Source organism: Scyliorhinus torazame, chromosome 15 (genome assembly GCF_047496885.1).
Source record: "Scyliorhinus torazame isolate Kashiwa2021f chromosome 15, sScyTor2.1, whole genome shotgun sequence".
NCBI classification, from domain to species: domain Eukaryota; kingdom Metazoa; phylum Chordata; class Chondrichthyes; order Carcharhiniformes; family Scyliorhinidae; genus Scyliorhinus; species Scyliorhinus torazame.
The window spans coordinates 57,079,959-57,093,460 of NC_092721.1; the positions used below are offsets into that span (position 1 = coordinate 57,079,959).

A 13,502-nucleotide genomic window follows, 5' to 3' on the forward strand; every position below is an offset into this window, starting at 1 on the left:
ATTTAACATGGCCAATCCACCTAACCTGCACGTCTTTGGACTGTGGGAGGATACCGGAGCACCCGGAGGAAACCTACACAGACACGGGGAGAACGTGCAGACTCCGCACAGACAGTGACCCAGCAGGGAATCAAACCTGGGACCCTGGCGCTGTGAAGCCACAGTGCGAGCTACGTGTGCTACCGTGTTGCCCTGTAAGAGAAGTACAAGTAGGACTTCTAATTTATAAATTTATTTTGCTAGATTTTTAAAAATACACTTCCTTTTTGAGCAAGGGTGAGTAAACTAAAATAATGGCAACAGGGGAATGTTATTTATCAAACCTACTGAGAACATTAGATTCATGCTTATCATGACTTATTATCCGATATATTCAGGATTACACATCAAGTACTTACATTGTACATCTAAAATATATGGGACTCGAGTAGTGGTATTCAGCGGTGGATGTCTCACTATGCACGTGATCGGTCTCTTCCTCACAAATCGGGATGGAACAATCTTGAACCGATTTACAACAGTCACAGTTTGATTTGGGGCAGAAATCTTTGTCTGCTCCTGTTCTCCAATGAGATCGGTTTCCCAGAAAATAACTGCTGCAGGTTTTCCATTGGCTGCTGTGCATATTGCGGCAACTGTCTCATTGGCACCATCAACAAGTGGTTGAGGACCACCTCCCACAGTAATTGTGGGTTCAACTATAAGAGCAATAAAAAAGTAGTGTGTTGTTAGAAATTAACTATAATATAAACCGAAATATACATATTTATTTTATGCATATAATATATAAACAGCTTGAAATTTAGAGCAATAGATTAGTGCTGCTGTAAGTTCATTTTACTGGGAATTGCTAAAGGTTTCATTTCCATAGAAACAAGGCTAGTGGGATAATTACTCTTAGGTCATGTTGGTTAGCTTGAACAAAGGGCTATAGTCGGACATATGCATGAATATATAACTATTATTAGAGCTGTACTAGGTTTTTCATTTAACCATGTTTAATTAAGATGCTTGCTGAAGTATAGGGGCTATATTAGTATGTGGAAGTATAATAGAAATCACATTAGTGAAAAATACCATGGTTTAATAGCGTGATAAGGAATAAGAACAGCTGAACTGAATGGCCATCATCAACTCTTGTTAATAGGTCTTATGAACAGCCTTGCACATAAATAACTGATGCAATAGATTCAAATAATGAAACTTTTTCAAGTCCGCTCTGAATGCTGGAGATAGAGCATTACTAGGAAGATGAAACTAGCCAGAGTGAACAGCTTGAGATGTGGGAAAGATGAGGTGACGGTGATTGATCAATGTACACGAGAGGCTCATGAAGCTAAAGGCAGCTGAATGCAATTAGGTTCAAGGGTTTCACATCATATTCAAGTTGGAATCACAAAATCCCGACAGTGCAGAAGGAGGCCATTCGGCCCATCGAGTCTGCACTGACTCTCCGAAAGAGCACCTTAGCTAGGCCCACTTCACCAACTGATCTCTGGAATCCAAATGACGTCTGGACATGAAGGGACAATTTTGCATGGCCAATCCACCTAACCTGCACATCTTTGGACTTCGGGAGAAAACCGCAGCACTGAGAGGAAACCCACACAGACACGGGGAGAATGGTGGTTAGCGGGGTGGCATGCTGGCATAGTGATTAGCACTGCTGCCTCACAGCGCCAGGAACCCGGGTTCAATTATGGCCTTGTGTGACTGTCTCCCCGTGTTTGTATGGGTTTCCTATGGGTGCTCCAGTTTCTTCCTACAGTCCAAAGATGTTAGGTGGATTGGCCATGATAAATTGACCATTAGTGTCCAGGGTGTGCAGGTTAGGTTACGGGTATAGGGCGGAGTGGACTGGTGCTGACTCGACGGGCCGAATGGCCTCCTTCTGCACTGTAGGGATTATCTGATTACATGAACGTGCAAATTTCACATAGTCACCCAAGGTAGGAATCGAACACAGGTCCCTAGCACTGAGGCAGAAGTGCTAACCACTGTGCCACCCTTTATATTTTATATATTTAGAATATAAATTCACATGATGCTAAAGCTGTACATATGCTTCAGTGGCATTGCACGAGAAACCTTGAGCTAAAGAAGGGAAAAGAGGTCAGGACTTCGTGCTCTCCAGTTGCGTCTGGAAAGCATAAATCGGAATACTGAGGATGAAGCTCAGATTTAGTGCCTCATCTAGTTTAATAACCCACTGCTGACTTTCAAACTCACATTGATACCAAAGGTGAAGAACCTGTTTAAAACTGTTTTGCTGCCTGGATTTTCAAAGTTCATTAACACTGGGTAGACAGACCGTGACACCATCAAGTCGTAGAAGATCACACTTAAGACTGGATTATCCTCATGTCATAACTTTGCAGCACTGCCATTACAGAGGTAGAAAATTTGTGAGGTGCAAGTATTTTTTTTCCTTGACCGGGTCCAAAAGATAAAACTTGTCAGTAACATATCAACATGCTTGAGGGGCTACATAGTGATGTCACTAAGATTTGGATAAAGCACTATTGGCTATCACAAACATCCTTTATTTGTTTTCTTGAACTGTGAACAAATATCCAGCAGGCCAATTGGAAATGTACTTACAAATTAGTTCAGTGTCTGAACAGCATATTTTGAACTAGAGACTACCAAGGTGATACACGCAGAAGCTGAGTAATCAACGTTGTTCAATCAAGATGTTTCAGTAGGGGAGCATTTCGGTAACAGTGACCACAATTCAGTAAGTTTTAAAGTACTGGTGGACAAGGATAAGAGTGGTCCTCGGATGAATGTGCTAAATTGGGGGAAGGCTAATTATAACAATATTAGGCGGGAACTGAAGAACATAGATTGGGGGCGGATGTTTGAGGGCAAATCAACATCTGACATGTGGGAGGCTTTCAAGTGGCAGTTGAAAGGAATTCAGGACCGGCATGTTCCGGTGAGGAAGAAGGATAAATATGGCAATTTTCGGGAACCTTGGATGACGAGAGATATTGTAGGCCTCGTCAAAAAGAAAAAGGAGGCATTTGTCAGAGCTAAAAGGCTGGGAACAGACGAAGCCTGCATGGAATATAAGGAAAGTAGGAAGGAACTTAAGCAAGGAGCCAGGAGGGCAAGAAGGGGTCACGAAAAGTCATTGGCAAATAGGGTTAAGGAAAATCCCAAGGCTTTTTACACGTACATAAAAAGCAAGAGGGTAGCCAGGGAAAGGGTTGGCCCACTGAAGGATAGGCAAGGGAATCTATGTGTGGAGCCAGAGGAAATGGGCGAGGTACTAAATGAATACTTTGCATCATTATTCAACAAAGAGAAGAAACTGATAGATGTTGAGTCTGGAGAAGGGTGTGTATATAGCCTGGGTCACATTGAGATCCAAAAAGACGAGGTGTTGGGTGTCTTAAAAAAATTAGGGTAGATAAGTCCCCAGGGCCTGATGGGATCTACCCCAGAATACTGAAGGAGGCTGGAGAGGAAATTGCTGAGGCCTTGACAGAAATCTTTGGATCCTCGCTGTCTTCAGGTGATGTCCCGGAGGACTGGAGAATAGTCAATGTTGTTCCTCTGTTTAAGAAGGGTAGCAAGGATAATCCCGGGAACTACAGGCCGGTGAGCCTTACTTCAGTGGTAGGGAAATTACTGGAGAGAATTCTTCGAGACAGGATCTACTCCCATTTGGAAGCAAATGGACGTATTAGTGAGAGGCAGCATGGTTTTGTGAAGGGAAGGTCGTGTCTTACTAACTTGATAGAGTTTTTCGAGGAGGTCACTAAGATGATTGATGCAGGTAGGGCAGTGGATGTTGTCTATATGGACTTCAGTAAGGCCTTTGACAAGGTCCCTCATGGCAGACTGGTACAAAAGGTGAAGTCACACGGGATCAGGGGTGATCTGGCAAGGTGGATACAGAACTGGCTAGGTCATAGAAGGCAGAGAGTAGCAATGGAAGGATGCTTTTCTAATTGGAGGGCTGTGACCAGTGGTGTTCCACAGGGATCAGTGCTGGGACCTTTGCTCTTTGTAGTATATATAAATGATTTGGAGGAAAATGTAACTGGTCTGATTAGTAAGTTTGCAGACGACACAAAGGTTGGTGGAATTGCGGATAGCGATGAGGGTTGTCGGAGGATACAGCAGGATTTAGATTGTTTGGAGACTTGGGCGGAGAGATGGCAGATGGAGTTTAATCCGGACAAATGTGAGGTAATGCATTTTGGAAGGTCTAATGCAGGTAGGGAATATACAGTGAATGGTAGAACCCTCAAGAGTATTGAAAGTCAAAGAGATCTAGGAGTACATGTCCACAGGTCATTGAAAGGGGCAACACAGGTGGAGAAGGTAGTCAAGAAGGCATACGGCATGCTTGCCTTCATTGGCCGGGGCATTGAGTATAAGAATTGGCAAGTCATGTTGCAGCTGTATAGAACCTTAGTTAGGCCACACTTGGAGTATAGTGTTCAATTCTGGTCGCCACACTACCAGAAGGATGTGGGGGCTTTAGAGAGGGTGCTGAAGTGATTTACCAGAATGTTGCCTGGTATGGAGGGCATTAGCTATGAGGAGCGGTTGAATAAACTCGGTTTGTTCTCACTGGAACGAAGGAGGTTGAGGGGAGACCTGATAGAGGTATACAAAACTATGAGGGGCATAGACAAAGAACAAAGAACAAAGAAATGTACAGCACAGGAACAGGCCCTTCGGCCCTCCAAGCCCGTGCCGACCATACTGCCCGACTAAACTACAATCTTCTACACTTCCTGGGTCCGTATCCTTCTATTCCCATCCTATTCATATATTTGTCAAGATGCCCCTTAAATGTCCCTATCGTCCCTGCCTCCACTACCTCCTCCGGTAGTGAGTTCCAGGCACCCACTACCCTCTGCGTAAAAAACTTGCCTCGTACATCTACTCTAAACTTTGCCCCTCTCACCTTAAACCTATGCCCCCTAGTAATTGACCCCTCTACCCTGGGGAAAAGCCTCTGACTATCCACTCTGTCTATGCCCTTCATAATTTTGTATACCTCTATCAGGTCGCCCCTCAACCTCCTTCGTTCCAGTGAGAACAAACCGAGTTTATTCAATCGCTCCTCATAGCTTATGCCCTCCATACCAGGCAACATTCTGGTAAATCTCTTCTGCACCCTCTCTAAAGCCTCCACATCCTTCTGGTAGTGTGGCGACCAGAATTGAACACTATACTCCAAGTGTGGCCTAACTAAGGTTCTATACAGCTGCAACATGACTTGCCAATTCTTATACTCAATGCCCCGGCCAATGAAGGCAAGCATGCCGTATGCCTTCTTGACTACCTTCTCCACCTGTGTAGCCCCTTTCAGTGATCTGTGGACCTGTACTCCTAGATCTCTTTGACTTTCAATACTCTTGAGGGTTCTACCATTCACTGTATATTCCCTACCTGCATTAGCCCTTCCAAAATGCATTACCTCACATTTGTCCAGGTTAAACTCCATCTGCCATCTCTCCGCCCAAGTCTCCAGACAATCTAAATCCTGCTGTATCCTCAGACAGTCCTCATCGCTATCCGCAATTCCACCAACCTTTGTGTCGTCTGCAAACTTACTAATCAGACCAGTTACATTTTCCTCCAAATCATTTATATATACTACAAAGAGCAAAGGTCCCAGCACTGATCCCTGTGGAACACCACTGGTCACAGCCCTCCAATTAGAAAAGCATCCCTCCATTGCTACCCTCTGCCTTCTATGGCCTAGCCAGTTCTGTATCCACCTTGCCAGTTCACCCCTGATCCCGTGTGACTTCACCTTTTGTACTAGTCTACCATGAGGGACCTTGTCAAAGGCCTTACTGAAGTCCATATAGACAACATCTACTGCCCTACCTGCATCAATCATCTTAGTGACCTCCTCGAAAAACTCTATCAAGTTAGTGAGACACGACCTCCCCTTCACAAAACCGTGCTGCCTCTCACTAATACGTCCATTTGCTTCCAAATGGGAGTAGATCCTGTCTCGAAGAATTCTCTCCAGTAATTTCCCTACCACTGAAGTAAGGCTCACCGGCCTGTAGTTCCCGGGATTATCCCTGCCACCCTTCTTAAACAGAGGAACAACATTGGCTATTCTCCAGTCCTCCGGGACATCCCCTGAAGACAGCGAGGATCCAAAGATTTCTGTCAAGGCCTCAGCAATTTCCTCTCCAGCCTCCTTCAGTATTCTGGGGTAGATCCCATCCGGCCCTGGGGACTTATCTACCTTAATATTTTTTAAGACACCCAACACCTCGTCTTTTTGGATCACAATGTGACCCAGGCTATCTACACCCCCTTCTCCAGACTCAACATCTACCAATTCCTTCTCTTTGGTGAATACTGATGCAAAGTATTCATTTAGTACCTCGCCCATTTCCTCTGGCTCCACACATAGATTCCCTTGCCTATCCTTCAGTGGGCCAACCCTTTCCCTGGCTACCCTCTTGCTTTTTATGTAAGTGTAAAAAGCCTTGGGATTTTCCTGAACCCTATTTGCCAATGACTTTTCATGACCCCTTCTAGCCCTCCTGACTCCCTGCTTAAGTTCCTTCCTACTTTCCTTATATGCCACACAGGCTTCGTCTGTTCCCAGCCTTTTAGCCCTGACAAATGCCTCCTTTTTCTTTTTGACGAGGCCTACAATATCATTCGTCATCCAAGGTTCCCGAAAATTGCCGTATTTGTCTTTCTTCCTCACAGGAACATGCCTGTCCTGTATTCCTATCAACTGACACTTGAAAGCCTCCCACATGTCAGATGTTGATTTGCCCTCAAACATCCGCCCCCAATCTATGCTCTTCAGTTCCCGCCTAATATTGTTATAATTAGCCTTCCCCCAATTTAGCACATTCATCCTCGGACCACTCTTATCCTTGTCCACCAGTACTTTAAAACTTACTGAATTGTGGTCACTGTTACCGAAATGCTCCCCTACTGAAACATCTACCACCTGGCCGGGCTCATTCCCCAATACCAGGTCCAGTACCGCCTCTTCCCTAGTTGGACTGTTTACATATTGTTTTAAGAAGCCCTCCTGGATGCTCCTTACAAACTCTGCCCCGTCTAAGCCCCTGGCACTAAGTGAGTCCCAGTCAATATTGGGGAAGTTGAAGTCTCCCATCACCACAACCCTGTTGTTTTTACTCTTTTCCAAAATCTGTCTACCTATCTGCTCCTCTATCTCCCGCTGGCTGTTGGGAGGCCTGTAGTATACCCCCAACATTGTGACTGCACCCTTCTTATTCCTGATCTCTACCCATATAGCCTCACTGCCCTCTGAGGTGTCCTCTCGCTGTATAGCTGTGATACTCTCCTGAACAAGTAGCGCAACTCCGCCTCCCCTTTTACATCCCCCTCTATCCCGCCTGAAACATCTAAAACCTGGAACGTTTAGCTGCCAATCCTGCCCTTCCCTCAACCAGGTCTCTGTAATGGCAACAACATCATAGTTCCAAGTAGTAATCCAAGCTCTAAGTTCATCTGCCTTACCCGTAATGCTCCTTGCATTAAAACATATGCACTTCAGGCCACCAGACCCGCTGTGTTCAGCAACTTCTCCCCGTGGATAGTCAGAGGCTTTTCCCCAAGGTAGAGGTGTCAATTACTAGGCGGCATAGGTTTAAGGTGAAAGGGGCAAGGTTTAGAGTAGATGTACGAGGCAAGTTTTTTTACGCAGAGGGTAGTGGGTGCCTGGAACTCGCTACCGGAGGAGGTGGTGGAAGCAGGGACGATAGTGACATTTAAGGGGCATCTTGACAAATACATGAATAGGATGGGAATAGAGGGATACGGACCCAGGAAGTGTAGAAGATTGTAGTTTAGTCGGGCATCATGGTCGGCACGGGCTTGGAGGGCCGAAGGGCCTGTTCCTGTGCTGTACATTTCTTTGTTCTTTGTTTTTGTTCTAAGAGTGTCGGGCATGAAGATATTTAAACACAAGTCGGCTGCAAAAAAAGATAGTTCCCTAGGATCACCTGACTTTCTTTTGTGGATTTAAATACTCCCCTGTCTCCAGAGGACAAGGACCCATCCAAATTGTTGTTAACTCAATGTCTTTTTCCTGAAAAAGCATTGAAAAGGGTAATTTTAAATTGGCTGGGCCATTTAGTTACAAATACTTTGCATCAGTATTCACCAAAGAGAAGAAATTGGTAGATGTTGAGTCTGTAGAAGGGTGTGTAGATAGCCTGGGTAACATTGAGATCCAAAAAGACGAGGTGTTAGGTGCCTTGAAAAATATTTAGGTGGATAAGTCCCCAGGGCCTGATGGGATCTACCCCAGAATACTGAAGGAGGCTAGAGAGGAAATTGCTGAGGCCTTGACAGAAATCTTTGGATCCTCACTGTCTTCAGGGGATGTCCCGGAGGACTGGAGAATAGCCAATGTTGTTCCTCTGTTTAAGAAGAGTAGCAAGGATAATCCAGGGAACTACAGGCTGGTGAGCCTTACGTCAGTGGTAGGAAAATTATTGGAGAGAATTCTTCGAGACAGGATCTACTCCCATATGGAAGCAAATGCACGTATTAGTGAGAGGCAGCATGGTTTTGTGAAGGGGAGGTCGTGTCTCACTAACTTGATAGAGTTATTCGAAGAGGTCACATAGATGATTGATGCAGGTAGGGCAGTGGATGTTATCTATATGGACTTCAGTAAGGCCTTTGACAAGGTCCCTCATGGTAGACGAGTACAAAAGCTGAATTCACACGGGATCAGGGGTGATCTGGCAAGGTGGATACAGAACTGGCTAGGTCATAGAAGGCAGAAAGTAGCAATGGAAGGATGCTTTTCTAATTGGAGGGCAGTGACTTGTGGTGTTCCGCAGGGATCAGTGCTGGGACCTTTGCTGTTCGTAGTATATATAAATGACTTGGAGGAAAATGTAACTGGTCTGATTAGTAAGTTTGCCGACGACACAAAGGTTGGTGGAATTGCGGATAGCGATGCGGACTGTCAGAAGATACAGCAGGATTTAGATTGTTTGGAGACTTGGGCGGCGAGATGGCAGATGGAGTTTAATCCGGACAAATGTGAGGTAATGCATTTTGGAAGGTCTAATGCCGGTAGGGAATATACAGTGAATGGTAGAACCCTCAAGAGTATTGAAAGTCAGAGAGATCTAGGTGTATGGTCCACAGGCCACTGAAAGGGGCAACACAGGTGGAGAAGGTAGTCAAGAAGGCATACGGCATGCTTGCCTTCATTGGCCGGGGCACTGAGTATAAGAATTGGCAAGTCATGTTGCAGCTGTACAGAACCTTAGTTAGGCCACACTGGAGTATAGTGTTCAATTCTGATCGCCACACTACCAGAAGGATGTGGAGGCTTTAGAGATGGTGCAGAAGAGATTTACCAGAATGTTGCCTGGTATGGAGGGCATTAGCTATGAGGAGAGGTTGAGTAAACTCGGTTTGTTCTCACTGGAACGACGGAGGTTGAGGGGCGACCTGATAGAGGGGCATAGACAGAGTGGATAGTCAGAGGCTTTTCCCCAGGGTAGAGGGGTCAATTACTAGGCGGCATAGGTTTAAGGTGCGAGGGGCAAGGTTTAGAGTAGATGTACGAGGCAAGTTTTTTTACACAGAGGGTAGTGGGTGCCTGAAACACGCTACCGGAGGAGGTGGTGGAAGCAGGGACGATAGTGACATTTAAGGGGCATCTTGACAAATACATGAATAGGATGGGAACAGAGGGATACGGACCCAGGAAGTGTAGAAGATTGTAGTTTAGTCGGGCAGCATGGTCGGCACGGGCTTCGAGGGCCGAAGGGCCTGTTCCTGTGCTGTACTTTTCTTTGTTCTTTGTAAAACCATGTCTGTCCCGAAAACTCTCAAAGCATGAAAGGTTACAAGAGATATTGCATATCTGCCCAACCCACTCATGTTTTTGGAAGAATTTTGAACTCATAATTGGTCACAAGGTAGCCCGGTTTGTTACCTGTGTTTTTCAACTAAAGACAGCCTCACAGCTTACTGAGAAGTCATCTGCTTTAAAAGATCATAAGACATAGGAGCAGAATTAGGCCACTCGGCCCATCGGGTCTGCTCCGCCATTCAATCACGGCTGATATTTTTCTCATCCCCATTCTCCTGCCTTCTCCCCATAACCCCTGATACCCTTATTAATCAAGACCTCCACTCCAGCCAAAGCTTGAGTAACAACAGGCCTGCTACGAAAGAGACTCAAATAATTACTACCTGTAATTGTTTCGCTTTTTTCTTTCATCTGTATCTAGTATTTTGTGTGTGTGATAGTATGTCAGATGCACGTTAAACCTCGAGGCAAATGTGTGCCAATAAATTATCTTTATTTTTAAATTGACTCCAGTTTTTAAAAACATAAGCTCTGGTAAATAATAAGGTTTATTAATATTATGTTATTAAGGTTTAAGTTACAGGGAAAGGCACAAGGAACGAACGAGCTGGTAGGTGAATAAACGTTCTACTTTCCAATAAATAGTCTGTAAAAGTAAACTTAGGACATGGCAGGGTCACCTGGAATCTCCATCCTGTAACTTGTGCCACGTCATAGACAATTCTTGTGGCCTAGATGAATACCAGGAGATGTCACCAGCCGCGGAGACCTGAGCCATGGGCTTTAGAACTGGAGTGACGGCTGGATTTGCTGTGGCATATCCGTGAGGCTAGAACTATGTGCATAATAATAATAATCTTTATTGTTGTCACAAGTAGGCTTACATTAACACTGCAATGAAGTTACTGTGAAAAGCACCTAGTCGCCACACTCCGGCGTCTGGTCAGGTACATTGAGGGACAATTCAGCATGTCCAAACTACCTAACAGCACGTCCTTTTGGGACTTGTAGGAGGAAACCGGAGTACTCGGAGGCAACCCATGCAGGCACGAGGAGAACGTGCAGGCTCCGCATAGACAGTGACCCAAGCCGGGAATCGAACCTGGGACCCAGGCGCTGTGAAGCAACAGTGCATAATATGTTTAGGGAGGTTGCCACACCACAGATTAATAAACGGTAGACCGAGAGGGAATGGGCAACTGCGAGACAGTCCAGGAAGTCTACGCAGGTAGTTCAGGAGTCCCGAATCCATCTCGCTCACTAGCTGGATTTCCATTTTGGATACCAGTGAAGGAAATGGTTTCCTCAGAGGAATGCCAAGTCTATGGCACCACAGGTAATTCAGCTGCACAGGAGAGGCGGAAGAAGAGCAATAGTGGTGGGGTATTCAATAGTTAAGGGAACAGACAGGCGTTTCTGCAGCTGTAAAGATGGATCCAGAATCATATGGTGCCAGAGTCAAGGTGTGGGTGTGTGTGGACTTTACACTTTGAGGCACTGGGACTGGTTTTAGGGCAGGTGGGACCTGGACAAGGTGGACAGTTTGCATCTGAGCAAAATCGGAACCAATATACCAATACACTCGCAGGGAGATTGCTCATGCTATTTGGCAGACTTTAAACTAACTTGGCAGGGAGGTGGGAACCAAAGTGGAATTCAGAAGGGAGAGAAGCAAAGCTGTAAGGGTAGGAAGTAGCAAGTGAAATTAGAAGACAGCAGAAACAAAAGCTAACATCAAATAGGGTCAAAGTACAGTAAAAATAATTAAAGGCAGTCTATCTGAATGCATGATGTGGAGAAGCCGGCGCTGGCTTGGGGTGAGCACAGTAAGAAGTCTCACAACACCAGATTAAAGTCCAACAGGTTTATTTGAAATCATACGCTTTTGGAGTGCTGCTCCTTCATCAGGTGAAATCACTTCACCTGATGAAGGAGCAGCGCTATTTGTGCTGTCAATTTACTTATGAGGGCATGCAGCATACATAAGTGAATTGACAGCACAAATAGAAATAAACTGGTATGATCTAACTGTCATTTGAGATGTAAACCCAGGGTGATAGAGGCGAGGAACTGAATATTCAGTAGTATTTAACATTTAAGAAGGTTAGGCAAAAAGGAAAAGGATGTGGGGTAGCACAATTAATAAAGAATGAGATCAGTACATTAGTGAGAGTGGTCCGATTCCAGATCAGACCCCAACAGTAACTAGGATACTGGACAGAAACAGCAATATTTTTTGAAATGACTTCACGAAAATAGGGGTATTGTTACGACATCCTGGGCACAGTTAATTCCAGCCCCATGTACCCGGAATAACGACACAAGTGAATTAAACAATATTTCTTAGAAAAATACCCAAGTCTTTGGCTGCCCATTCATCACAGACATCAGGTTTGTAAACATAAACCTGATTACTGTTTATTTATAACAAGAACTATAATGAAACATGCAGTAAATACAAATGTTTAACGGTAAGCTAATACCCAATACCTTGACCCACCCTCCCCCCCCCCCCACACACATGCACACACACATGACAGACAAACACAGAGGGGAGGAAAGGGGTAACAATCATAAGTGGAGGGGAAAAGTGTGCATTTTCTTCACAGTAAGCTTGCAGATTAAAGTCCTTGGTGTGCAGCCTATAATGATCTTCTTTACTCTAGTTTAACAATGCAGAACTAATCGCTTTTCCTGGAAAGGCACCTTATTTCTCTTCAAACTTAGCTTTCAGTTCAAGGTTTGTCTTCAACCCTCTGTAGGTTCAAGAATACAGTACCCACTGGCTTTCTGGAGAGAGACAGCCAATAGCCGTCTGGAGAGAGTTACCTGGATCTTTCTGAGAGTGTTAGATGGTACTTTCTGGAGTTTGCTGGACCTTCACTGTGCTGCCAAAAACAAAACTGAAAACAAACTCAATCCTTGCACACTGAAAAGCATTCCAGTGGGATTAGATCCAATCACCACCTATTAACCACGCAGAGCACAGTCTCTTGGGCCAATCCACTGACCACCAGCCAACCAATCAAACAGAGCCGGAACCTATCTCTCTGTCACTGATGCCGGTCAGTCAGCAGCTTCTGTTTAAACCAGCAGAGCCTTGCGGATTCTTCCTGCCTGAACTAAAGATATGAACCTCTTGCCTTAAAAAGACATGTCCAATAATCATCCATGGATCAAAAATGTAACGGCAGAAGTAAAAGGGGAACAAAGAACAATACAGCACAGGAACAGGCCCTTTGGTCCTCCAAGCCTGCACCGCCCATGATACCTGCCTAAACTAAAACCGTCTGTTCTTACGGGAGTCCGTATCCTTCCATTCCCACCCTTTTATATATTTGCCTCGATGTCCCTTAAATGCCGCTATAGTACCTGCTCCCTCCACAGGCAGCACGTTCCATATATTTATCACCCTCTGTGTAAAGATCTTGCCTCGCACATCTGTTCTAAACTTTTCCCCGCACTCATTAAACCTACGTCCACTAGTACTTAACTCTCCTACCCGAGGAAAGAGCATCCGACTATCCACTCAGTCCATGCTACTCATAATCTTGTAGACCTCTATCAGGTCGCCTCTCAACCTCCCTTTGTTCCAGTGAGAACAGACAGAGTTTATATAACCTCTCCTCATACCTAATGCCCTCCATACATCCTAGTATAGGATGTTCAAGGTTTGTCTTCA

General features: G+C 45.0%; 1 protein-coding gene across 1 annotated transcript in view; it reads right to left on the minus strand.

Moving 5' to 3' along the window:
- The window catches only part of LOC140391302 (nectin-3-like), a 157,340-nt gene that overhangs the window by 96,522 nt on the left and 47,316 nt on the right, over window positions 1–13,502 (minus strand). The window contains exon 4 of the mRNA XM_072475896.1: window positions 399–698. Coding sequence (XP_072331997.1) covers window positions 399–698 — 300 coding nt within the window. The remainder of the gene's footprint in view (window positions 1–398; window positions 699–13,502) is intronic.